At 40.4% G+C, this 27,987-nt stretch overlaps 1 protein-coding gene across 50 annotated transcripts in view; it reads left to right on the top strand.

The window, feature by feature from the left end:
* Nucleotides 1-27,987, top strand: part of MAP4K4 (mitogen-activated protein kinase kinase kinase kinase 4) — a 190,947-nt gene that overhangs the window by 129,500 nt on the left and 33,460 nt on the right. For 7 of the 50 annotated variants that reach the window (XM_045053999.1, XM_045054003.1, XM_045054000.1 and 4 more), the window contains exons 10-17: nt 920-1,095; nt 3,432-3,504; nt 5,016-5,226; nt 19,179-19,340; nt 23,156-23,242; nt 23,822-24,034; nt 25,006-25,167; nt 27,660-27,893. In XM_045053999.1, coding sequence (XP_044909934.1) covers nt 920-1,095; nt 3,432-3,504; nt 5,016-5,226; nt 19,179-19,340; nt 23,156-23,242; nt 23,822-24,034; nt 25,006-25,167; nt 27,660-27,893 — 1,318 coding nt within the window. The remainder of the gene's footprint in view (nt 1-919; nt 1,096-3,431; nt 3,505-5,015; nt 5,227-19,178; nt 19,341-23,155; nt 23,243-23,821; nt 24,035-25,005; nt 25,168-27,659; nt 27,894-27,987) is intronic. The other 43 variants (XM_045054023.1, XM_045054038.1, XM_045054036.1 and 40 more) reach the window with 9 other exon arrangements.

Raw genomic sequence — 27,987 nt, 5'->3', positions numbered from 1 at the left:
TACAAGTGATTCTTCAAAGTAGTGAAGTAATTAGAACTGAACTAAAGACTGAACAACTCATTCATTCAACAAAAATTTATTACATACCTCTTGAGGTCTGCCATGCTCAGTGCTGGGCATTGCCGACAAGTTGAAAAGTAGAAATCCGTTCCTGACCTGTACCCCAGCAGGGAGACAAACATAAACATGAAGTGTATAGTCTATTAAATGCAAACAACCTTAGAGGAAAGGCTTCTAATTTTGGGCATGTAGGGTGGAGTGTTTCCAAGGAAAGCCATACCTAAAGAAACCATATCTTATCTTAGTCTCAAAAGACAGTATAGTTAAGTGTCTTGGCCAAGGCCATGGATGGGGGTCATCATGAGCCAGGCATGGAGGAAAGGGGAAAAGTAGAAGTAGCTAGTAGGGTAAATGTTTGTGACAGAGTCCTTGCCCTCCTCAGAGCTATTATGTATTTCTGTCTCTGTACATTAAGCATAGAGAACTAATCGAAATGTCGTATTAACAGGTTCAAGAGCCAAAGCATTTGGTCATTTACCAGCTCCTTATCTTTGTGTCCATCCTTGTCTTCCAGGTTCCGGACATCTACTATCCTGTCTGCCTTCATTTTCACAAAAACCCCTGTGATTAAATGACTAATAAGCAACATTACATTTAAACCTAGTTCATTTAAAGCTGACTGCTTTCAGAGCTCTCTGTTGTGTATTGGTGGTGGTGTGGTATAACTCTTAAACCGTGTTTAAGTGATGCTCCTTATCCACAATGGTCCCGGGTTCCTCATACTTTCCCTGTGCATTTGCAGAATGTTCACAGTGAATTATGAAGCTCTTGTATGTTTTCAGACTAATAATTTACTGATATTTTGGAGCTTTGCTCTTTGCAGTAGAAATTCGATGATCTTTGTTACTTTCTCTTACAGGTCAAAGAAATTTTTTAGTTTTATAGAAGGGTGCCTGGTGAAGAATTACATGCAGCGGCCCTCCACCGAGCAGCTTTTGAAACATCCTTTTATAAGGGATCAGCCAAATGAAAGGCAAGTTAGAATCCAGCTTAAGGACCACATAGACCGGACAAGAAAGAAGAGAGGAGAGAAAGGTATTAATCTGTTTTTATTTTCATCTTAAAAAAAAAGAAAATTGAGGTTTTTGCCCACCAGAATAGGTTATTCCTTTTCCACCCAGGAGTTTGTGCTCCCTTGGCTGGTGCTGGCATAGTTTGTCTCTGCTCTGCGGGTCAGCCATGAGCCTCAGGGCCAGCCCGGCTCAGGTGGAGTAGACCGGAGCTGCATGCTATGTCACCAAGCTGACACCAGATAAACCGCCACTGTGGCTGGTCAGCATGAAGGGATGTTTCTCTTGTTCCTCCTCAGGAACATGTCTTTGTTGCTGTTCTTTTTACTTCATTATGTGCATTTGCATTCTGAATAAGTCACTCAAGGTTTATTGAGCACCAGCTGTGAACATCACCATCCGTGTGTTCATTGCATGTATCTCCTACTTGAGAACCCTCTGGGTTTCTTACTGCTTTACTCTGTGCAGGTGGTGTGGCCAGGCCTGGGCCACATGTGTGCCTGACTACTTTTCTGTCACCATAGCACAACGTGAACATGTTAATTATTTGATGTTTCTTTCTGTTCCTGGTGTCTTGGTTTTATATCTCTGTGTGGTCTGTATCTACCTGTCCGGAGCACCATCTGTCTCCTTGCTGTCCAGCAAGATGGAGCTCAGGCTTCTCCACCATCTTCCGCCTTCACCGAGGCCTCCAGCTCACATTGATCTTTCTGTTTTATGAATTCTTATCATAACTTCACAGAACAACGTTTGATAACTGGCATCTTGATGGTGAATTTTTTTGACGTTCAAATTTCAAGGCCAAAAGAGAAACTAAGAAGAGCAAGTTCAAGGCAGTAAAAAGACTTGGTCACAGTCCTCTTTGGAGGTCTGTAGTGAGCTTTTTACATGTTCTTTTCAGTCTTCAGAGCTACATTATCAGCGATGCTCACAACTACTTTTGGCCCTCTGATATATTCAGTTATAAAAGTAATTAAGTTTGGTATGTTAAGCTATGCAGTTACAATAAGTGAACTGAAATTTGAAAACAAAGCTTTTTTGGGGGTGGGAGAGGGAGGTTATTTGTATATTGAATCATTTTCCCAGTATGTACTTTCTTAATAATAGCTCATCGTCATGGAGCATTTGCTCCGTGCCAGGCGTTTACGGAGTACTCCGCCTGGACTCTTGTGCACATTTGTGGATGGAAATTATGGAGCACTTTATCTTCATTTCTTTATTTTCAAGTTACATTCATTTACCTTTCAGATACCCTCAGCCTCTTGTCAATAATTAATAGTTCATAGTACCAAATAGTAAACATAACAGAGTACTACTTAAAAGAATCTAAAGATTACTTAGGTTAGAATTTCCTTTGGAAGCTAACCTATTTTTATGTTCTTTAAAATTATACAGTTTTGATGGTCTTCTCAGTGAAAAGAACTAATGTTGTATATATAGACTGATGAATCTGTAGATACGTGTGTCTAGAATTATATATAATGTAGACTGACCCCATTTTAAGTTCTCAGAACTGTTTTTCTTACCGAGATACTGATTTCCAACTTCTGTGTCTCTGAAAAAAGTTAGAAATGTGGTTTTTGTTTGCAAATAGACTTGTTTTACACAGTTCTTCAACCTTTCTAGTTTTGATTGCTCTCTGGAGTGAAATTGTTCACTCAAAGTTTAGGTACTGACCTTAAGTACAAGGTCTGTTGCTTGGGGTGACGTAGTATAAAACCTGCTGATGTGAAAACAGGTTGCTCATGTTGACATTTTTGCTTAATGTGGTGAAAGAAGAGCACCTTCTCTCTCCTCCTCTTGCTGTATTGTCTTTGCACCGATTTTTCCCTGGCTTCACCTTTGTAATATGTGGGGACATTGGATTTTGTCTCTCAATGCCCCAAGTACTTCCTGTACTTCACTCATCAGTCCCGCAGACCTTTCTCTCTGCTGCACTCTGAGGGGCTCCCTGAGTGCCAACAGTAACCAGATGACATCTCCTAGTTGCCTTAGTTTGGGCAGTTAATCTCTTTCTTTAGCCTTTTGGCATCAATGGGATTTTGCCAATTTGCTGATGCATTGGAGTCACTTTTCTTGAGTGTCAAGAGCTTGAGCACCCCTCTCACAGCCCTGTACCCCCTCACCAGTGTATCCCATAAGGGACTGTCTTGAATACAGTGAAATCTGCTCTTCCATGGGGAGTAAGGGTGGCCCAGGGAATTGGGTGTCACCCCCCTCCTTCCCCAGGTACTCCATATACATTGTCATTTTCATAAAGAACGTATCGTTTATTTTCTGCCATAGTGCTCTTAGAGATGTTTGCGTGTACATCCATGTGTCATGATTTGTGAACTGTTCCATTTATCTTGTCCTTTATAGATGAAACCGAATATGAGTACAGCGGGAGTGAGGAAGAAGAGGAAGAAGTGCCTGAGCAGGAAGGAGAGCCAAGGTAATAATGATGAAGCCACTGTTCAGCTTCCTGCTTTATGAAGAGGTTGTTTCATGCTAATGCCAGGATTTCAAAAGATGCCTGCGTAGTTCGAAGAAATCTTAAAGTACTTTGAAAGTACCTTAATCTCTTCATTCTTCTTCATTCTTCAAAAGATTCTTATGAACACTTTTCTCCCTCTGGATTCTCTTATTCAGTGGTGCTTTACCAAGATTGCACCGTTTCCCCTCCCCCAGTTATTTGGAAATGTAGAATGTTGTGTTTGGTTCTGAGGAAAGGGATCTTGCCGCTGGCACTTACTGCTCCAGAAGGCATGGATGGTAAATGCTGTGCTACGTATTAAATAGTCCTACCCACAAAGAACTGTCCTGCTCATGGGCCAGTAGGGCCTCCATTGAAAAATACTGCAGTCTTTACTAAAATGTTTTCTGTTTTGTTTTGTTTTGTTTTGCTCTTCCCACAAGTGTGGTTACCAGTATTGCATTTTTTCTACGAGTGTGTATAATGTCTTGACCCATCTACTAGTCTATGTTTTGGTTATCTGTGGCTTCCCAAGGTACAGTGAAGCAGAAGGTTGAAGGTTTGCTAGTATGAACCTTATAGTAACTATTCAAGGAATATGAGATTTTGAAATTTTAATAATGGTCTTGCCTGGCAGTCCTTTGTGCTTTAGCCACACAAAACTTACTGAACAAAAGGAGGCTGGAAGGGCGTGTTGAGAGACCTGTAGGGACCCACGTGTGGGCGGTGGGGGTTTGAAGAGAGCACATGAAGAGATGAGAAAATCTTTTGATAAAGCTCCATAATATCCTTTTCTTCATACATAGGAGAATGTTTTAATCCATCTGAGACTATTTTCTAGTAATTTGAATCGATTTCATGAGAAATATAATTGTTTTGGATAGGAGTATGATAGAAGGAGAGAGTGGTTTTGATTTGCCATGTTATTTCTGGGCATTGGAAGTAGAGTGGTGGCTCTCAGCAGGGAGACCAGCTAGGAATGATGTTGTTTATCTCCCAGTGGCTCATTCTTGGGACCCACTTGGGCTCAGCTGCTTACTCTGGAAATAGGCAGTTGGAGGGCATACGTGACAAGACTTAGTGGACCAGAAGAAGAAGGGAAGGGTAGTGCTGAAGATTACTCTTGATCATTCTATTGTGGTAGACTCAGAACGTGATGTTGCTTTTATTGGTGGGAAATAAGGTGGTCAGAGAGGGACTAATGAAGTGGGAGAAGAGGATTTCAACTTTCCTTTTATAGGGTTTGAGTTGATGTGAGAATCCGAAGTTAGAGATGTCTTGTCATGCAGACATCCCGGACAGAAACAGATAAAGGATGTAATACTATTGAGTTGTAGATACAGTTATTCCCATGTTTAATTGAGTCCCCAGGGTGGAAGGAACTCATTAAGAGGATGAATGAGAAATGGAATAGCATGCTGAGGCCGCTGTCTCATCCGGAGGGCAGAGTGATCTGTGAGTACTCCTGAAAGCTCTGCCTTTTCCTACAGCTCCATTGTCAACGTGCCTGGTGAGTCGACGCTTCGTCGGGATTTCTTGAGACTGCAACAGGAGAACAAGGAACGTTCCGAGGCTCTTCGGAGACAGCAGCTACTGCAGGAGCAACAGCTCCGGGAGCAAGAAGAATATAAAAGGCAGCTGCTGGCAGAGAGGCAGAAACGGATTGAGCAGCAGAAAGAACAGAGGCGGAGGCTGGAAGAGGTAGGAAGAGGGAAATGTCCAGTGGGTATTCTCTTTCGTTATTCACACTGGTAGCCAGACACTCAAAGGAATGTTTTCTGTAGCCTCCTGATGTGATACCTTTCCCCTGCAGGTAACTAGCTAGTTAGGTAACTTAGCTAGTCAGGTAACATCAGAAGGAAGGCTTCTGTCTATGGTTTTGGACTGTCAGGTCTTCACATTCCTTGAGGTCTTTGAAATGTTTTCCTTGCTTGTAAAAACTGAAGGACCTGCCCCACCATTGTGCTAGATGCAGAGCAGCAGGGTCCCAGAGACCGCATCATACCAGTTCTGGAAAGGCTGTTTCTGTTTGTGGTTTAAGTTGGCCAGCTCAAGCTTGACCTGACTTAGTTTCTTCTCTTGGCCTCTGGATCTAAGTTCATGTGTACATATTTTTCTGAAACTTCAGACTTTTTCACAGGAAAAACATTTTTTTTTGGTACAGACACCTTAACTTCAGTTTTTTATAAATGCCTTAACTTTAGGCACACACTATAATAAGGGATGAAAAAAAGAATTACATTGGGTATAATACAAATGCTGTTCTGTAATCTAATTGTTATCTAGTGAGATTAATTATATCCTGTGATAGGGAAATACATTTTGTACTACCTGCTGCTCATTTAATTCATTAATACTAAGCACCACTGGTGATGTGGTTACCCACAACTTGTTCGTTTGTGATTCATAGAAGTGTTATTTCTCTTTCACTTGGGGCTCAAAGAAACTTTTGATTTTATTTTCCTAACTACCTTTCATAATATGTCTCACAGCTCCACGTTTCTCATTCATAATAGTACAACTCCCAGTTTCTCATTCATAGTAGTCTCCACTTAATTCATACACCTTGTCGCTTCACATTTCTTATGGCAGAAAAAGAACCCAAAACAACAAAAAAGCCCTGTATTGATTCTAAACAGTGGAATTTAATTTAGATAACAGCACGTATTACACAAGTTAGTTAGGAGTGTATTTGGGTTGGGGGAATCTTTGTTTTGTGTGTTTTATAGCCTGAATTCTGCAAAACTTATACTTTTACCTGAGTTAGAAAACCAGTGTCTGTCTAGCTAAGGAGAATGGAAATGTTCAGCCTGGGCTTGCAGAAAAAAACATAGGACATAACCTTCCTCTGTAGGAGGGACAATATTGCTGTTTGTGTAACTCTTTTTGTGGCTTCTTTGCAAACTCTTTTGTAGTATTTTTAAGACTTTCTCCATGTTCTTTGAACATAACAGAAACCCAGAGTAGTCCAGGGTTTTTCAAGGTTGCCTGTTGACCATGGACTTCGTATATGAGAATGCTTGAGTTTTGAGGCTCAATTTCCAATTGTGTCTTTATGCAACATTCTCCACTGTCCATTTAAATCCTGGGCTCTACTTTCCCTGAGGACACGATACAGGTTAGTTTGGTGGTTTGTAACTTTAGCTCCAGCCCGTTTGCAACACAGAACTTGCTACAGAAATTGCTTTCGGGCCAAGTGGTAGTGAGACAAGTGTTCGTTATCCAGCCTCTGTGCCCAGTAGGGAGTGAGGATTACAAAGTGAAGACCAGCACTGGCTAGAGGAGAGACACTAAAGTTTTACAGCCATTTTGTTTTATTAGTTAAAATAAAGACTTGAGGATTAAGGATGTCTGCTAAGTGAGAACTTTGCACTTTACTTGCTTTAATTAGCCCTTTAATTTCAACTTCTTAGTAAAAGTTCAAACTCACAGTCACCTCTTGGCACCTCTTAATCAGAAAAGATGGAGCTAGGTATGAAACAGGGCACATTTGCATGAATAGAATCCACTGATTTGGATTCTTGGTAATCTAGCTCCTTTTTTCTAGCCCAGGGTAATTAAGCATTGTCTATACTCTAGGTCCCAGAAGGTAATTTGGGAATATTTGAGCCCATAAATGATTTGTAGCCCTTTATTGGCATTAAACCTTCAATCAGAACTGTGTGGGGAATAGGGATTCTTTTTGTTATTAGCAAAGTAGGTAAAGATGGTTAGCCTCAGTCATAAGATAAATGACAGTTAAAACTGAAAGGAGATGACAAATATCTGGCAATGACTGGCAAAAAGAAATGGCCCAAGAGTCAAGGTTGTAGGGAAACTGAGTGTAGGTTTTCCTTTCTATGCAGCTGCCATAAGATCAGGCTTATTGGTGCTAAGGACTCCTGTTACCACCATTTCTATTTCTGAGCTCTCTTTGCAGGTTAGTGCTTTTGCCCTGCCTAAGTTCTTCATCTTTAAGAAATCTGTATGTGTATATACTCCACTCTTCCTTTGCTCCTTGAAATGTGCTGGTAGGATCTCTCTCCTTTGTTTTCCTCTGCTTCCTTCTCCTTGGCTTCTGCATGAACTGGAGATCTTAGAAGCCCTTGCAGATATTTTTGAGTCTTGTCGCTCAGTTTTGCTGACAATGAGGTTTCTGTTTCTGTTTTCCATTTTCCTTGTTGCTTTTGGATGGTCCCAGGCTAAAAAGGGGAGAATGCTGAGCTCAGGCAGCCAAGTTTGTGCTGGCAGCTTCGTCCACTCCTTTTCTGGACCTCACAGCTCCTCTAGTGTTTGACTTTGCTCCTCAGTCTTTCTCATGAGGATCCACTCAGGGTTTTCTCCGCTTACTCTAAGTATTTCATCCATATTCAAGACCCCGTGTGGTAATAACCCAGCCTCAAAAATTTTAATATTACCATTTACTTTTCATATTTAGATGCATCATCACACCTCTGGCTCAAATAGAATTGTTGCCTCTAGCTCATTTTTTTCCCCATAAAAATTGTTCACAGGCCAGCTTTTTCTTCCATTCTTTCTTTTCTTTTTTTTTTTCCTTTGAGCACAAATGAGTATTTGATTGTATTGTTGTCTTATCCTAATGGTTTGTGCTCTCTTTGCATTGAGTCTGGATTTGGTACCTATTAACTATGTCTTCCTACTCCCACCACATCCACATATTTGATTAGCATGTTTTCTCATTCTTCATCTAATTTTAATACAAATATGAAGAGAACATCTGATCAGCAGTCTAAGTTAAGATTGCCATGTTAGTTGGTGTACTTCAGATGTTTTTTGAACCTGTTACATATTTCACTAAGTTTCCGTTTGCTAGTAGATACTTCCTCATTTCGACCTCAAGAAAACTTACCTAATTATTGGTAAAAGCAAGATACATTTGTCTGTGTTTGGTGTGCTACTTTAGTAAACTTCAGAAAAAGGAAATTTCTTAGGGAAGATTTGTTTTTTAGCAGGACTTCGGTGCCATCAGCACATTCTCGTTTTGTTGTTGTTTTTTTTTTTTAATATGCATAATTGATTATTTTAGTATGAAAGAGTCACAATCAAACTTCTCAGTTAAGGTTAGAATTTATCCTTTCCTTAGAAAAAAGAAAAAGACAACAAACCAATTTCCTGTCTCTCCAGTCTTCCCCTTTGGGAAGATGACCGCAGTGCCTATGCTCTGTAGACTTTTTAGGCCCTGGAGGTGTAGCTGTCACTTGGTGATTTGGGCTGCCTCAAGTTGGGGGTAAATGTTAGTGTCAGCCTCAGCGGTTTCTTTGCTTTTTCCTCCACCAAGAGGACACATGGTTATATTCATTCCTGTCATTTCTACAAATTTCAAAGTGACTAAAATCTTAGAGGGGTGGGTGAAAGTGGAAGAAATTAAAGATAAAGGAAAGCAAGAGAAAAACAGTTTTTCTGTGTGAAGTGAGATCAGTACTGAAGCTGAATTGTAACACTAGAAAAATGTAAACGTTTCTAAGAAAAAAAGTTAATAAACTGCCCCGTGTATTTGTTGGCTGCGAGATCTTGGAAGGAAGGCATGGTGCTTTACCCCAACCGGATCCTTTACCCCAACCGGATCTTCACATATCTTAAAGGAATAGGAACCATTTCCTCACCCCACTTTGCTTACATGAAGGCCTTTGTTTGGCAGATCATGATTGTCTCCCATCACAAGTACATATTAGCACAGTGCTACCTTTTTTTACATACATGCATCTGGGTGTGCAGGTGCCCCTGTAGCCCACGCCCTGCCTTCTCTGTCAGCAGCTCCGTTTTTTTTTTGCAGAGGGTAGCTGTCTTGTCTTTCAGCCTCCTTATAAGTTCTCACATGTTCTTTTGGCATCCTAGTCTAGCATCTGGTTATATTTACAGTTAAATTTTGTAAGAGTTAGCTTAATTCACCAAATGTTACTTGTTGCCTAAAGATGGGGAAGAGTTGTCTTTGGGGAGAAGCAAATAATTTTTCTACTAAGGCCTCATCAGAACTGGCAGGAAAAAAACCTCAAGGATTGGTGGTATGTTTGTGGAGTAACATGACCCCGGAAGTGCTTGGAAATGGCTGAATGTGAAAACCAGACTGGTTTATTAAAGTCCGTTAGTTTCTACAACGGTAAGTCCAGTGAAGTGTGTTTAAATGGACCTCACCATTATCAACGTGATTTAGAAAAGTTTTTAGAATTGTGAGATGAAAGCATTACTTTTAAATACCAAACTAGAAAGGGAGCCTAATTAAAGCATAGCTGGAAAAGTACATATTTACTTGGGCATGCTTGGGAAAATTTAAATAATAAGGAATTCTCTTTATAATTTGAGAGATGTAGAAATCACTTTATAGCATCATGCAGTTTTTTAGTTTCTTTGATTTTGTTTTCAAAGAGTGATTTAAGAAAATAATGATGACATCAATTTGCAAATGCTTCAAAGGATTATGTCATGTTTTTCATTCTTAGTGGGGTAAGCCTGAGAAGGCATGTTCATTAGAGTTTCATAGGTTTTGTTATTTGAAATCACAGGCATAAGGTTAATCCAGTATGAATTGATGTTACTTAGTTGATGGTTGATGGCATATGTTTTATTTTGGGCTGTTTTCTTTTGAGGTTCTTTTGCAAGAGGCCAGTTTTTCACATTAATCATCTATTAAGGTATATTTACTAAGGGATTTCTTTTAGTTTTAATTGTCTCCCCTCCCTTAAATTAAGAGCCTCTTCTGAGTATAGTGGTTTTTATGGTTCATAGTTTAAATTCTTGCTCTTAGTCCAATTTACAGTTTCAAATGTTAGAGCATAATGTGGAAGAAGAATCAGTAATTGCATTGTTTTTTGCCTTAGCCATCAGTCTTGTCAACCAGTTGGTTTTCCTACCAGGACTTGCTTAGTGGGCCAGTCCTAGGAAATACAGCACTTTCCACATTGTCTTGTTGATTTTTAAAAAGCATGTGACTTATGTTACCTACAAGACTTGGAGGAGAGGGCTCTGTCTAGTTTATCTTTGTATACTCACCATAGTGCTTAATATTTCTCAAAAGGATGAATCAATCATTTGTAGTCCTACATGCATCTCTGGAAAGAAGGGACTTGTTCTTGAAATTTATGCCTGTTCTTAAATGGACTTCTGGGTTTGAGATCTCTAATTTGAGTTCCAGAGAGACCTTAGAGAACTTTAAAGGATTTTGTAGAATATTCTGAGGCATAAAAGGTGTGTTGTGTAAAGTACGAGGCACTAACCAAATGTAACAATTCTTGTTTAAGCTTTTATGTACTTTCCAAGTGATCTTGAAAAGATGGCGTTATGATTTGATTGGATCTTGTTGGGACCTAGAGATATGAATGGATTCTTTAGTGCTTTATTACTCTAAACTCTAAATGTTGGAGATAAAATCACAGTAGTTTTTCTCTTGGATGCCGTGTGTTCGGTGTGAGGGTTGGATTCAACCCAAAAAAGTATTTATTGTGATATTTACTACAGAGCAGTAAAGATAAGTGAAACAGGATTCCTGCTCTCAAGGAGTTTATGGTCTTTTGTGTGTGTGTGTTGATTTAGCAACCAAGAGTTTCTTTCATAGGAAACAAGAAAAAGCTTTTCGGAGGCTTTCATTTGACAGTTGAGAACATCAGTTGTAGCCTATTCGTGTTTGTAAGATATTTGCTTACTCTTATTTTATGATGTGCATTTTGAATAAAACTTATAATTTTTTTAATTATGGCAAATAACTACATAATAACCGTTACATTGATTTAGGAAAACAGTTGAAGAAAAATAACATGATGCTTATTACCTCACTTAAAATTTTTTTTTATATTTATTTTGAGAGAGGGGGAGTGCAAGCAGGGGAGGGGCATAAAGAGAGGGGGAGAGAGAGAATCCCAAGTAGCCTCTGCATTATCAGCACAGAGCCTGATGTGAAGCTCGAACTCACAAACCGTGAGAACATGACCTGAGCCGAAATCTAGAGACAGATGCTTAACCAGCTGAGCCACCCAGGCACCCCAATGCTTACCTCACTTTCGTTGAGAAATCCCAGTGAAGTGACTGAGAAACAAAAATGGTATAAACAAGGACAACGAGAACAAGAAAGGAAACCAAATTGTGGAAGTTAGATAGTACATGGGAGAGTAAAGACTGTAAGAAGGCTAGTACTGCAAATTCTGGAAGAGTCAAAAATGAGAGGCAACAGGTGGGGCTAAAGCATGTAGATATGGAGAGTTAGATTCTCCCACCCCAGGCAGCCAGGCTACTCTGTTCCTTCTCCCCTGTGGGAACAGATACAGACTTCCTAGAAAAAGTGAACAACAGAGCCTCAGTATATGAAGAATTCAGGCACAACTGAGTATGTGGAGAGAGAAAGAGTGAAAACAAGGGCATTAATTGGAAGTCTAAGTATTCACCAGTATGACTGCATGCACACTCACCTCAGCTCCCACAGTGTTGGCGGGCACACTTATTACAGATGCCATCTTCTTTTCCTACACCTTCTGCTCAACCCAGGCAGGAGATAGAGAGGATTCTGAGAATACTGCAGAGATTCCTCTCTGGAGATACTGACTAGCCCAAGGGACAAAAAGCCCCAGTGAAATGCCCATGCTGCTTCCCATCATCTTACTGTGAAGCTTAATAGTTACCAACCACTCTCCATAGCCCTTATAATTTCCTTTTTATTGTCTTAAATGTGAATGGACAGCCAAGATTGTGGGCACTGAGAAAAACCTTTAACATGAAAGACAAATAGAAAAAGGATCTTGAAGGAAATAGTGTAGGGAACAGAAACTATTGCACACACAGACACATGCACATGTGTAGGATCTCAGTATCCCTCGAATGAGAAGAACAAATAATATTCATGAATCGATGTTCAGAAACTAAGAATTTTTGAAGTTTTTACATTTTTAAAAAACTTTTAATTATTTAATTTTGAGAGAGATGGGGAGGGAGGCAGAAAATCCCAAGCAGGCTCTGCACTGTCAATGCAGACCCCAGTGCGGGGCTCAAATTCAAAAACTGTGAGATTGTGACCTGAGCCAAAATCAAGAGTCAGACCCTTAACTGACTGAACCACCCAGGCGCCTCTGAAGAGTTTTTATAAATTAAAACTCCCAGAACGTTGTGGGGGGCGGGGGGGTTTAAGTTTATGATGAACAGAAGAAAAACCAAATCAATTCAGGGGGTTTAACAACCATTTAATTAGATGGTGTAGGAAATAATTACTGTAGGGAGAACTACAGAACTAATTCAGGGAAAGTTTCCAGAGCTAAGAAATACAAGTTTCTGTACTGACTGAAAGATGTACTGAGTCTCCTGCACAATGAATGAAAAAAGACCCATACAAAGGTACATATGTCGTCTTGACAGCTCACAATGTCTGGGATGAAAAGAACATCCTAAAAGCCATGGTGGGTGGAGCAGGTAGAGGGTTGGGGTATGCATGGGTCTTGTACTAAGTATCAGGAATCTGAATGGTCTGAGATTTTCCAGGAGCACCATCAGAAACTAGAAAATGACATAGCTGTGCTTGCAGAAATCTGAGGGAAAATTACTAGCCTGAGTCAAAATTATATGTACCTTGTGAGAGTAAAGGTTCTGTGGCCTGCAAAGTCCCTCAAGCCTTTTGCCTTGTTTTCACTTCTCAGGAAGCTACTGGAGAACGTGTTCCAGCAAATGAGGACGAAAGTGGCAAGGGCTACAGGAAACAGGATCCTGTACAGGAGAAAGTTCAAAAGAATTCCTAGGAAGTTGGTGGCCAAGCATAGGCTGCCTGGAGAGCAAGCAGTCTTGGTTGGTGTAGGGGAAGAAAGAGGTGTGAGAGGTTAAATCTCTAGGAAGAAAGAATGCCTGATTGACTTGACCATATTGGAAGGAGGACTATGGCGGTGCAAGAGACTTTACAGATGATTTTGTGATAGACCCATAGAAAACCAGTGAAAGAGACCACAACAACAAAAATAAGGCAGTTAATAGCTCCTCCAAACACTAAATTTTGCCTTGAATGTGGTTTTCATTTAATCAGAAATTGTCACATGACTAGACTGGGAACATGGAATGGTGCTGTGGATGGATATTCTTTGGGGGAGAAATCAATAGATGGTGTCTAAAGTGGAAATTTTTTTTTAAAATAGCTCTTATGAAAGTGTTATTTAAAAATCAGGAGGCAAATACTGTGAGAAAAACAAAAGGCATTGGAAGTGATTCTACCTTGGGAATCACGAATTGGGGGTGAGGAGAAATGGGGCACCTTATTTTTGACATACACCTTATAATTCATTTTGAATTTTTAAAGTACTTAGTACTTTAATTTAAACTTTTAAAATGTACATATGGGAAGTGGGGGAAAGAAAAGAAGGGAAACAAACCACAAGAGACTCTTTAATGACGGAGAACAAATGGAGGGAGATGGGTATCAAGGAGGGCACTTGTGATGAGCACTGAGTGTTATATGTAAGTGATGAATCACTGACTTCTACTTCTGAAACCACTGTTGCACCTAATGTTAAAATTTAAATTAAAAAAATAAAAATGTTTTTAAATGTAAATGATGTGGAAAAAGCTCCTTGTAAAATCACTTAAAAGTTGCCTCTTAGTAGTAGCATTTAGTTACATGAAAGTAGTCAAGATTTTCTAATGGGCTAGGAGCCCTGCCCTCAGTGTAGTTGGAAACAACCAAGAAAATGGATTGTACATGTCTTACCACTTGGAGGCTTACTCCCTTGAAGGAGAATGAGTGCTTCCACTTTAGAGCCCACGTGACCAGAGGACGTGCACCGAGGTCCTGCCATTTCCTGAAGTCAAGGTGACAACAGCTCAGGAGAGGGGAGATGAGAAGTGGGTCTGGGGAGTGGGTGGCCTGAGATCACACCTGCACTTGGTGCACTGGGGCAGGCAGCAGCTCCAGGTGAGAGGCCTAGCATGTGGAAAGTCAGCTCTGACCCTGGTTCGCTCCCTCTCTGCTTTTCCTCCGCAACTTCCGCTTTTCTTCTCTGGAGCTTGCATCTGGAGGCTGGTTTGAGTTGGATGCTAGACCGCATCTGGCTGCCAGCTGTGTGGCGGCTTAGTAGCAGGCTGCTGGTTGGTTGTTTCTCCCAGACCTCAGCATGGCAACCTCCAGGCTCTCCTTGGAGTTGTGTCCCCTCCTGGCTCTTTCCTGAAGGAGTCCTTGCTGATAATAGCTGAGGCGTCAGCAGAGATAGGGATGGCTTTGCTTTCATTTAAGTTTTTTGTTGTTGTTGTTGTTTAGTATAAGAGAGAAACAAGTGCAGGCTATTGCTTTTCTTTCTGTTACTGTGATACTATAAGTCTAAATGGGACCTTCAACATCATATGTAAAAATTAAGGAATTTTTAGTAGTTTGCGTGGTGTATAAGGAAATGGCAGTAAGCACATCGTCTCTATGGCTGTTGTGGGTCTGCATCTCTGTGGTCATGTGGCATTGCTTAGCATAGCGCAGTGGCATGGAGGGTAAGAGAAACTGAAGGCATATATCTGACACATATGTCTACTTAACATACCTTTGCACTGAGTATGTATATTATAAAACATGCAGAAATAGCTATCTTAAAAAGGGTGAGCTACAAATACAAGTAAATAAGAGTTGAGTGTTTTTTTCCTAGACTTCACTCGATGGTCTTGTTCTCTTCTAGAGACTGCTGATGTAGACACCTACCATGCTAGTTCTTCACCTCTCTCCTCTCTTAATTTCAGTGCATCAGGGCGCCCTCCACAGGATGGTGTGGGGGGCAGATCTTTTGCAGAGGAATGATTCTCTTAGAGTTCATTGCCTATAAGACTTTTTAAACACTTTTTCTCATTGTAGACACCAACTATTGACTTCTTCAAAATAATAACCATTGTAAACTCCACACCATGATGATTTCTGATGCACACTGCCTCCTTCGCACCCCCACCACACATAACTCTGTTCTGACAAGTCAGGAACCTGAGGCTTATAGAGGGGAAGTGGCTTGTAACAGGGAAGCTGAGCAGAATCAGGACTACAGCCTCTGTCCCTTGAGTCCTTTCACTTGTCTTTCTAGGATTCCATGGTGTGTACTAAAATTTTTCAAAGGACCCCTCTAGCCCATTTTGGCTACTTTTGTTATCTAAAAGTTGTAAAATTCATTGCATAAGGTTCTTTGCCTCTTCTGACCTGTTCATATTAATCCGATATACTTGGAGCCTAAGTTCTCTGAAGCTAAGGGGCAATTTTAAGGGCAGTAGATACTGCTTGCCTTTGATTTTGTTTCCCTTTTCTTTGTTTTTCTGTTTTCCTTTTGTCTGACAGATTTGGAGGGAAATTGTTTACATATCTTGTCAGGTAGCTTTTCTGTCTTCCTTTGTTGTGATTGTGGGTTCTTATTTTCATCCAGAGGTGAGGCCCTTCTTACCTTGCCTGCCAGGTGTTTGCAAAACCCAATGTATTCTAGCAAGTCATTTCTCTTTTATAAAACCTGAAAGTGTCCTGATTGTTGCCAGCCTTGCCCATGGTTGTTCTCAGAACTAAGCAGTGCTGAGTCTGTAAAAATAGTAGAGTACACAAAACCACTCTCACTCCTCAGGACAGAAACTTCCACAGAGCTTCCATGTTCACCTCTTAGAGGAAAATACTCACAACTGTTTTAAGCTTTAAAACTGATCGAATGAGATTCTTTATGTTTTAGGTTTATTAAAAGGCTTTTTGTTTTATTTTGAATGTCTTTATTTTCAATAGAGAAGCTCAGAAGATGCTTTCCTTTGGAAGACATGGCTAGTCAGGAATATCTGAAAGAATTAAAGAATTTCTGTTTAAAGCAAAGAAACTTGTTTCCCAATTAGCAAAATATGGGGATTTTTATTACCAGTGTTAGAGAAATGGTTGTATTCTGAGCTTATATTTGTTATAAGTAACGTACTGGTAAAAGCCACTCTCTTCTTTTTGTTCCTGAATGGAAAAAGCAAAAGTTGTAAAATAAAGGATCTTAACTTAATTTGCTTTGAAGTAGAAAGGCTCCAGTAACACTGCTTGGATGAGATTCTCAGATTTCTTTCCTCAAGTGTCTGTGTTATATTGCTGATGAAGTCCTGGGGCAGGGTGAGGTGGTTTTGTGGGTTTTATTTATCAGTAGCTAGTTTAAAAAAAATTTTTTTAATGTTCATTTATTATTGAGAGACAGAGAAATACAGAGTGTGAGGAGGAGGGGTAGAGAGAGAGGGAGACACAGAATCTGAAGTAGGCTCCAGGCTCTGAGCTGTTAGCACAGAGCCCAATGCAGGGCTCGAACTCACGAACTGTGAGATCATCACCGTCGCCTAACCAACTGAGCCACCCAGGCGCCCCTCAGTAGCTAGTTTTTAAAAAGAAAGGCCTCGGGGCGCCTGGGTGGCACAGTCGGTTAAGCGTCCGACATCAGCCAGGTCACGATCTCGCGGTCCGTGAGTTCGAGCCCCGCGTCAGGCTCTGGGCTGATGGCTCGGAGCCTGGAGCCTGTTTTCGATTCTGTGTCTCCCTCTCTCTCTGCCCCTCCCCCGTTCATGCTCTGTCTCTCTCTGTCCCAAAAATAAATAAAAAAACGTTGAAAAAAAAATTTAAAAAAAGAAAAAGAAAAAGAAAAAGAAAGGCCTCTTTCCTCCCAAGGGTGCAGCACAGTGCTCAGGGTCAGGTGCCCTGAATGCAAGCCCCACACCATGGCACGTGCCTATATGGGCATTAAGCTAGCAAATGACAGGCAGCAAGTACATTGTATGGGGACAGTGTACATGTTTCAATTTAATAAAGATGCCTTGGCCATTAAAGTTGTAGTTTCTAAACACCAGGACAGGAACTCTTTTATTTCTACGACCCTACCCACACCCATGGGAAACTGTGTGTTTTGTGTGTTGAATTCTAAGAGCAGACAGTGCTGGGAAAAAAATAAAGCATGAGGGGCACATGGGTGGCTCAGTCGGTTGAGGTCCAACTTCAGCTTGGGTCATGATCTCACAGCTTTTGAGTTTGAGCCCCATGTCAAGCTCTGTGCTGACAGCTCAGAGCTTGGACCCTCCTTCAGATTCTGTGTCTCACTCTCTCTGCCCCTAACCCACTCGCATTCTGTTTCTGTCTCTCTCAAAGATAAATAAACATTTAAAAAAAATTTTTAAAGAAAAATAACTAAACCATGCAATATATGGAATGAGAGAGGAGATGGGGCCAGAAGCTAACTCAGAACTATATTGAGAGTAATGGTCATGTAACACTCAGCTGAGAGAGACCAAGTACCAAGAAATCCTCTCTGTGCAAGGGTTCCACATATAAGACATTTCTTTATATTTCTTAGGAAATCATTTAAGTGTCTACCTTCAGAATGAATGCTTGTGTGTGTGTGGGGGGGGAGAAATTAATACTCAGACTATAATAAATACCTACTTTTATGCCTATTATAAATATTTATGTCTAATATCCCCAATAACTTTATCCCAAACTTTCTTATTTAATAATCTTAGTGCCACATTGAAGTTTGTGGTAATATTTTCAGCTTCCTGTGTCTTGAGAAATTCGATGGCTGTGTATTCTTTAGACCTGTGCTGTCCAGTACAGTAGCCACTAGCCATATATGGCTATTTAAACTTAAGTTAACTTCATTGAAGTAAAATTGAAAAGGAAGTTCCTCAGTTGTACTAGTCATATTTTAGGTACTCAGTAGCAACATGTGGCTAGTAGCTACTCTGTTGAATAGTACTGAGACAGAACATTTTCATCATCCTGGAGTGTTTTATTAGATGGCCCTAGTCTAGAGGCTAGCATTTTTCATATTTGTGGGAAGAATTGGTTAATTCTATACTTTACACTGTAGAAGTGCCTTATTAACAGATATCTGGGGCTGGATGAGAAAAGCAGCCAGACAGGTGCCCAGTGTGTCCCACTACTCTATACTTAGGGGTTATATAGAACAGCCTGGATTAGGAACGGTTGTCAGAGTGAGTCTACCTACCTGCTAGTAGGATGCACATGGTTAATACTACAGGCATTAGAGGCAGAATGGCCCTTCTAGTTTGGGACTTGCTAGCTGGGTGACACTGGGCAAATCACGTGACTCTTCTGAACCTATTTGCTCATCTGTAAAGTAGGATTGAAATACTTATTTCCAGGTTTGTTTTGAAAATTTTACTGGATAAAGGAAATGGAATAAAGAATATCAAACACTGAGCACAGTGCAGGACATATAGTATGCATGTGTGCTGTGGCAGTTTCTTAAATTCATTACTATGAATAATACTGGCATTTCTTATTCTTATTGTCAATTTCTTTTTCCTTTCTTTTTCCTCTTTTTAACTATTTCTTTCCTTTCTTTGCTTTATTTCCGTTCTCCTTTATTCCTTTGTCTTCTGTCTTTTTCTTCTGATTTAAGGGCCCTGGATAATTCTGTTAGTGATGTGCATGGATAAAGAATTCCCTGTCCTTTAGTTGCGTAGTATAGTGAAGAATGGGGAATTGATATCAAACGAAACCAAACTGTTTAAGGATTCACAGAAGCACCCCACCTTTGACCAATATTTATGAGGAAGCTGGTACATGTGGGGTGGAGGAGCAGTGTGGAAATAGCTGGCCAGTCGAGATGGGGTCTGTGAACTTCCCCTCATTAGCACCTACCTGTAAATGGTCAGCAGAGTGTCATGAGAGCAGTAGTTAGAAGATACCTGCTGATTACATATCTTTACTTGCGCAGCAACAAAGGAGAGAACGTGAAGCTAGAAGGCAGCAAGAACGTGAACAGCGAAGGAGAGAACAAGAAGAGAAGAGGCGTCTGGAGGAACTGGAAAGAAGACGTAAAGAAGAAGAAGAGAGGAGACGGGCAGAGGAAGAAAAGAGGAGAGTTGAAAGAGAACAGGTTAGTTCACAAAAGAATGTTCTGACCATGCATATGTGAGGTCATATGTGAGGTTGCTTTGTAGAGTTGGAGGATTTGGGACTCAAAGTACAAACACGTGTGCACGCACGTATACACACACACACACACACACACACACACACACACACACACACACACATTCAGGATTTCAGAGGTTTGAAAATGCCGAAGCACAATTGGAAGCACAGCAATAAATTGAATTAATAAATTGAAATTAAAAATGATGGATAAATTTTTACATTTAGAAACCTCTTGAAGTCAGTTGAGTGGTCTCCAAATAGTGTAATGCCCAAAAGATTTCTGAATATTTCTTTTTGGGCTTGGCTTAAATGCTTTGAACCTCAAATATCTGGATGATGATTAGCCTTTTCTTTAATGAACTGAAAAACCAACCACAAGGAATGTTTGAATTATCCAGTGGCTGAATATCATAATAAACATATTTGTATATAACTCAGTAGTAGCATTAGAAAAACTAATAACATCGTGGTTTTGTTTAGCCAAAAAAGATGATATTTTGGTAACACTTAGAGCATTTTATTGATGCCAGCTATAGTTGTCTTTAGAAAGCTCTGTTCCCTGAATTGACTGTGCTTTTGTGTCTGTGCTGTCAGTGTGAGCCCCTCAGAACCTCTTCACCTCTCACATCTTTGAATTGATCACTCTTTGTTATGAGCTTTGGGTAAAGGAGGAAAGATATGAATGGAGACCAATTTAAATAATACTTGAAATTCATACTTAAAATATTTATCAACTATGGTATTAACTTCCACAGTTGAGTATTCAGCTACTATCCTTGATACTGATCATATGCTTCAGGTTCTCTGCACATGTACTATTTCTTCCTGAGAATTTAAGGATATTTCTGTTACTATTGACATTATTGGCCAGTCAGCACTGGTGTGTTTTGGGTTTGTTTGTTTTGTTTTTCCCCACATTCTGATTTATACTTAGGGATTGCAAAGAGGAGTAAAAGTAATTAAGCTTTTGAAAGTTAAGTCTCCTAGGGGTAATTCTCACAATGTGATGGTGAGAGGAGTATGTGAGAGTAATACTTAATCTTTAATGTGCTAGTGACAGTCGTTAACATTCATGTATAGCAAGTATTCTTTTTTTATGTTAAATATAATTTATTGTCAAATTGGTTTCCATACAACATCCAGTGCTCATCCCAACAGGTGCCCTCCTCAATGCCCATCACCCACTTTCCCCTCTCCCCCACCCCCCATCAACCATCAGTTTGTTCTCAGCATTTCAGAGTCTCTTGTGGTTTGCCTCCCTCCCTCTCTGTAACTTTTTTTCCCCCTTGCCCTCCCCCATGTCTTCTCTTAAGTTTCTCAGGATCCACATATAAGTGAAAACATATGGTATCTGTCTTTCTCTGCCTGACTTATTTCACTTAGCATAATACCCTCCAGTTCCATCCACGTTGCTGCAAATGGCCAGATTTCATTCTTTCTCATTGCCACGTAGTATTCCATTGTATATATAAACCATATCTTCTTTATCCATTCATCAGTTGATGGACATTTAGGCTCTTTCCATAATTTGGCTATTGTTGAAAGTGCTGGTATAAACATTGGGATACAAGTGCCCCTATGCATCAGCGCTCCTGTATCCCTTGGGTAAATTCCTAGCAGTGTATAGCAAGTATCCTTTACCTCTTCTTGAAAATAGATAGGTATCAAAGTAGTTTTATTCTGCTTTCCTTGTTCTGTTGCAAAATCTTTTGTGTTAACAGTGCTGTAAGAAACTGCACTTCTGCATGTTTGTATACATGTATGATTGTATTCTGCATGCTCATTGTATGTTAGGACATTTGTGGTTTGGATAGACGTGACTTTCCTGGTTGTCCTTGTGTTTTGAAGGCAAAAAGACAAAACGACTGTACTAATTTGGTCTTTCAAGTTATGGTTCATTTCAGTCTAGTTCAAAGAAGAGGTGAGTTGGAACTCAGATTCCTTTCTCAGCTGTTGCAGGGGAAGGCCACATGTCATGCTAGGTCAGTGCTTGGCATAGCATGTGCCGTGGAAGGTTAGGCTAGGAGGAATGGGACTTGGAGCCCAGGTTGGAATCAGAGTGTCTTTGCAAATGCCCTTCTAGATACACTTTCCCCCAGATTGGCTTTTTTGGGTAAAGTTTATTTTATAAGATAAAGGTTTCTGAGGAAATGTATATGTCATGATTTGTGTTATCCTGCATTCTCTAAACCAGAATTATTGGTTAACTAAAACTTCTGTCCAGCTCAGATGTATAGCTATTTTTATTTTAAAATGTGTGCCATGGTACAAGTGGATGGTCAGCATTAGACACTGTAAAGACGTAATGTGAATTTCAGACTAAAACTTCTCTTCTTAGATCTCTTAGTCTACTCCCTATCTGGAACAGTTAGCTTTTTTCCTTCTTGAAAAGGAAGGAAACTTCTTTTGTTTGTATTTCAGAGTTGTTTAATGTCTGTGTCCTATTTGAGCCTTACAAAAAATCTTGAGAGTTGCAAGAGAATTTTTTTTATTAAAATTTTTTTTTTAACATTTATTTATTTTTGAGACAGAGACAGAGCATGAACGGGGGAGGGTCAGAGAGAGGGAGACACAGAATCTGAAGCAGGCTCCAGGCTCTGGGCTGTCAGCACAGAGCCCGACACGGGGCTCGAACTAACGGATCGCAGGATCATGACCTGAGCTGAAGTTGGCCGCTTAACCAACTGAGCCACCCAGGCGCCCCAATTTTTTTAAATGTTTGTTTCATTTTGAGAGAGAGAGAGAGAGAGAGACAGAGTGCGAGGGAGGAGCAGGGAGAGAGAGGGAGACTGAATCTGAAGCAGGCTCCAGGCTCTGAGCTGTCAGCCCAGAGTCTGACGTGGGGCTTGAACTCCCGAACCACGAGATTATGATCTGAACTGAAGTCAGACGTTTAACCAACTGAGCCATCCACGTGCCCCAAGAATATTCTTGATACTCATTTCTCAAATGAGGATACTGAGAAAATGGAAGGTTGAGGGTTTTCTAAAGGTCTGAGATTTCCAAACGTCTCTTGATTTCCTAGTCTATTAAATATGCATGCAACTTCAAGGTTGGATTTCTCCTCTTTACATGTTTTGGGTATGTACCTGTTTTCATTGATCCAGAAGCTTGTCATTCTCTTCCCCTTGAAAATAAGTTCCCCGCCCCCTCCCCACAAACACACACACACACTCTCAGTCTCTTCTTGAAGAGGCTGGGCCTGTTCATTTGTGAGAAACCACCTGAGTCTGGTGTTCACAGATCATGGCTTTCAGAATATAGTCATTCCAGGTACCTTCTGTGTCATCAGAGAAAACACAAATCATGTTTGTTCTGTTTTAATATTAAAACGGGTTTTGGTTTGGGGTTTTAAAAATTGGCAATCCATGCTTGTTTTAAATGATTCATCGGAACCCTCTAGGGCAATGAGAACCCTCTGGTTTCTTATCTAATTAAACTTGATTTCTCTGGTCTACCATCCTTAAGAGGAATATCCTGGTTCTTTGAAATCCTGCAATTGTATTTAACAGCTGCGTTCTTACAGAAGAACTATCAGATACTTTTGTGTATATCAGTAGAGTGTATATCATCATTTATTAGACTCTTTAGATCTTCGTTGACCAATTTGAAGATCTTGGGGACAATCTTTCACTATATGTTTCATAATATATCCATCATTAAGTGAATTACCACTGAAGACCATTGGGGCAAATGGTTCTTGGTGCTCCATTCAGGTGGTTCTTATGCTTTCCTTTGGGATAAATTGATTGCTGGGTAATTTCTGTGTGACAGGAGTATATCAGGCGACAGCTAGAAGAGGAGCAGCGGCACTTGGAAATCCTTCAGCAGCAGCTGCTCCAGGAGCAGGCCATGTTACTGGTAACGCCCTGTATCTGTCTTGTTCCGTAGCATTAGGGCTCATTTCTGTATCCCTCCCCTGAGCTTTGGGCATAGCCGTGGTGATTACCAGACCATTTTGGTTAGCGTTGTGGGCTGACAGGCTCAAATGGAGATGTCCTCTGTGGTCATGGTGCTTTGGGCACATTTCGAGGTGGCTTCTATTTACTTACTTATTTCCTGTTAAAGAGTTAACTGTTCTCTTTGGTAGATAGCAAGGGTTTGAACAGAACTTGGCATTCAGTGAACAAACTAGAATGCCAAAGGCTGAAAGTTCAAAGCACATGCCATAGGATTTTTGCCTAGTACACTAACTTTTGAAACCACCAAAACCAACTTTTAATTGAATTCTCTCTCTGTCCAGTGATATTATGGTTAGCAACAAGCTGTCATATTTTTCCACAGGTAATACGCTATTTAAAATCCCAGTCATTTTGCTCTGTGATTAAAAAAAGGTGGGGGGGGAAGGCATGGTCTTTGTGAAAAGTTGAGAATGAATCCAGAGAAGAGGCAAGTTGTGCGGTGGCCCATAGATTTAGTGTTCTCCTCTCCCTCTCCAAGGAGTGCCGATGGCGGGAGATGGAGGAGCACCGGCAGGCAGAGAGGCTCCAGAGGCAGTTGCAACAAGAACAAGCATATCTCCTGTCTCTACAGCATGACCACAGGAGGCCGCACCCGCAGCAGCAGCAGCCACCGCAGCAGGAAAGGAGCAAGCCAAGCTATCACGCTCCAGAGCCTAAGCCCCACTATGAGCCCACTGACAGAACCCGAGAGGTATTTTCTTTCCTTTGTTGCTTAAATATTGATCCGGTGTTGCTCATTCCCTGGGAAGTAGTAGAATGACTCTTAGGAGCTGTGTAATAGTAAGCTTAGACAGGGACACAGAGAGCAGATCAGAGCCAGTCTTTTGGTTTTCTAGCCAAGAAAATGTGGTTCAGACAAGTGAAAGGACACTTGCCTGTGGTCCCTTATCTGCTTGGTGTTTTCTCCAGAGACGACCAAAGTGCCTCTGTAAAACAACTCTTGGGTGAAGTGAGCACTAAACAGAGGGAAGATTATATGGCAAAATCATTCCTAAAATGTACATAAGGGGATGGTGGCCTGGTTAACTATTTTTCCAAAACCACCATGAAAATGAACAGTGCCTATAGCCCAATTATACTGACTTTTTTAACAAATCACTGATTGTGATTTGTTAATGAAATTGGTGCAGTTGGGCCACCCAGAGCCTCCTGGTGATGATGTGGCAAAGCGGTAACTTTTGGAATACTAGGAGTCCTGGAAGCTGGTTGACTTCTGCAGTGTGTTGAAACCTGGCCTGTAGATGGCACCCTTCCACCACGTCTCACCCTCACAGAGAGTAGATTCTAGGAACAAGTGTTCTCCGCATCCTAGAATGCCTTTGTTTTGGGTACGATGAAATGTGTTTTGAATTCCTGATGATAATCTTCTAATCTTAATCTTTTGGTGTAGTTAGTTGTGACGTTCATTTTTTTTTTCTAGTTTATCATCATGTACAATCTTAGAATTCTTGCCAGGAGATTTTAAAGGCTTAATTTTTATTTTTATTTTCATATTTCTTTATCTCAAATTGAATTTCAGCCCTATTATATTTGCCTCCTCTCTTTCCTTGTAGCTAGAGAAAAGAGAAAATTTCTCTCTAGGGCCCTTCCACTCAAGCTTTCTTTGGGATCTCTGCTTTTCCCTACTAACACTGAGTTATGTCTTCTAATTCTCTGATGCAGGTGGAAGATAGATTTAGGAAAACTAACCACAGCTCCCCTGAAGCCCAGTCTAAGCAGACAGGCAGAGTATTGGAGCCACCAGTGCCTTCCAGATCAGAGTCTTTTTCCAATGGCAACTCCGATTCTGTGCATCCTGCCCTGCAGAGACCAGCTGAGCCACAGGTAGCAACAGCCCGGTGGCTGTGGGCTGAGGTGACTCACACGGTAGTTCACTAAGCCATGGGCCTGCTTGTAACATTCACAGATTGGCTTGTTACCACGTTAGGAAGAAAAGAGATTTGCAGGAGTGATTCTAAATTAACTTACAGGTGATATCCCCTTAGTTGATAGAGAAAAGAAGGATTTTTTAAAAAGATTTTTATTATACTCATTAAGGATATCTAGATTCAGTGATTACTTCTTTTAGTCTTTTTGTCTTTCCTAACTCAGATGCTCATAAACAAATGCCTCCTTTCTCTAATTCAAAAATTTTTCAGGTTTGTTTTTAGAAAGTACATAGAGGGAGAACTAGAACCTTTTCTTAACCTTTGATCCTTGGTTCCTGGCCAGTTGCATGAGTGGGCTTTTGGAAATCCAGTGACAGCCCAGTTGAAATTACATATAGAATTTCTTGGTTTGTCCAAATGTACGTATTTTCTCTGGGAAAAGGGCCTTTCATTAGATTCTCAAAAGGTTCAAGATCCAAAAGAAGATATGATCTAGTAGGTTCAGTATGCATTTCCCTGAAGTAGGCCAGGGGAAAGGTCCTTTCATTAGGTTGACCACAGCATTCTGCCTTGTCTAGGTGAGGGAGAACCCCTGGGCTGAGTGCTATGTGGTTAAAAGAGAACCCTCTGTCCTGTCCAGAGAAAACAGTTAATAGCAGGGATTATCCATGTCAAAGATCTGAGAGGTCTTTAAAATACAGATTCCCATTCTCTTACTGAAAATAAATAACATGTAGACATTTGGCACCTTGAAGCCTGAGTTGACTTGCCACGGATGCTTGCATGTGTTCGGGGACAAAAGTTCATATTCTTGTGATTGAAGTAGCTGTGGTGTTCAGAAAAAAAAATCCCAAGGAGGATTTGAACATGCTTTACAATAAATAATCCCAGTATGGAGGAGTTGTTTAAAAAAAAAAAAAAGAAAAGAAAAAAGAAGAAGGACCAGACCTAATAAGCAAAGCATGTGTTTGTGGGGTGGGGGGCGTTAGGGGACAGGGAGGAATTTACATGCAGTCAGCAGTGTGTTGATTCACAGAAGAGCTGAGCCACAAGCCAGGTTGTGAAGAAAACAGTGCAGGTTAAAAGGGGGGAGAGGGAAGGGAAGAGGGACTAGTACAGTAGGTTTGTTTAACAACATTTGGATGAAGAGTCTAGGACTAAACTTTTTATTCTGAAAGTTAAACTTACAACAAATAGAAAATTTTTATCTATTTGGCCACTAACAATTTAGAAAATAGGAGTTCCTGAATTATGTAGGCTACTTTTATATTAATGATTATAGTCTCCCTTTTCTTCTTTTTACCTAAAGTTGCTTTGGGCTGAAACCTATGCTTATGAAAAAATTCTTTGAGGAGACTGTTCACATAGGATTCTATTTTTAAACCCAATTTTTATTATAGTTGTAGATAATGCTTTGTTTCACATTTTTCCACCTGAAAATTTTAAACATTTAAGCGGTCTGGGATTATGCCAGTAAGTGGAATTTGTCCCTCTCCTATGGGACTTATTCTGAATCTTGCATTTAGAAAGGTTGAGCCAATTGTGATTTGGTATTTTTAGTTCTCAGTAAGTGCGTTGATATAATAGATAGCATAGCTGGAATTATATAAATTGCAGTCTAATATAATAAAATACAGATTATTTCAGAGATTATTTGCCCAACTTAAAAGCAACCAGATTAACTCAGGTGACAAGTTGTTGTTAACATTTTTTCAATTGTCAAGTAGAAGGCATACTCCAGTAGCAGCAGCAGAGGGAATGATAGTATTGAATATTCCTAAAGAAACCAAAATTCCTTTTTTTGTAACTACTGTGAACATGTATAGCAATCTCTAAAGCATGAGTGTTTTATGACTTGAGAGAAGAAAGAAATAAAATCGGTGTATTTGAAAAGTTGGCTGTTTTTAAGTTGTATTGCTGTAGTCTGCCAACACATAGGGGTTTGTCTTTGCTCATTAAATGTGTTCTGTGGTTATTTGGTCTGAAATTTTACGAGACCAGGTGATGTGAGGATGGATAGATAGGTCTGCATGTATGGCAGTGTCTGTCTTGTGGTTTTTCTTTTCTCCCTCTCTCTGCCTGTCCACTCTCTGCTTTGACATGGATGTGCATGTAGCATGTTGTCCTCCCTTTTAGGACTAGGAGTCTGTGAGGGTTTTTTTGTGTGATTTTGTTTTGTTTCCTTAATCTTTGTGTTTACTGCTATCTGTAATGTTAGTCTGGATATTAAAAGAGTTTTCTTTATAAATGTAAATTTGCTTTTTTCTATATATTGTGTTCCCCAGACTGCTTCGTCCCTTAGAAGTATAACTGTTCCACTGCTTGGCTTACCAAGTACTGTATGGCCCCAGTTTGCCTTCCCCTACTTCTTGTTTTGGATTTGGTATTGACCAGAAAAGCGTTTTATGCAGAACGCATTGAATGTTTTGTGTTTTGTTTTCTTGTAAGGTACAGTGGTCCCACCTGGCATCTCTCAAGAACAATGTTTCCCCTGTCTCGCGATCCCATTCCTTCAGTGACCCTTCTCCTCCCAAATTTGCACACCACCATCTTCGCTCTCAGGACCCATGTCCACCTTCCCGCAGTGAGGTGCTAAGTCAGAGTTCTGACTCTAAGTCGGAGGTACCTGACCCCACCCAAAAGGCTTGGTCTAGATCAGACAGTGACGAGGTGCCTCCAAGGGTAAGAAGCAGAAAGACAGATGTGTGCTTCTTTTTTCCATTTTGTTATTTAAAAAAAAAATTATTTATTTTAATTAAGGGTATGATGGCTTCAC

This window comes from Felis catus, chromosome A3 (assembly GCF_018350175.1).
Source record: "Felis catus isolate Fca126 chromosome A3, F.catus_Fca126_mat1.0, whole genome shotgun sequence".
Taxonomy (NCBI): domain Eukaryota; kingdom Metazoa; phylum Chordata; class Mammalia; order Carnivora; family Felidae; genus Felis; species Felis catus.
Note: the sequence above shows the minus strand (reverse complement) of the source record. Positions and strands in the feature narration are given on the sequence as shown.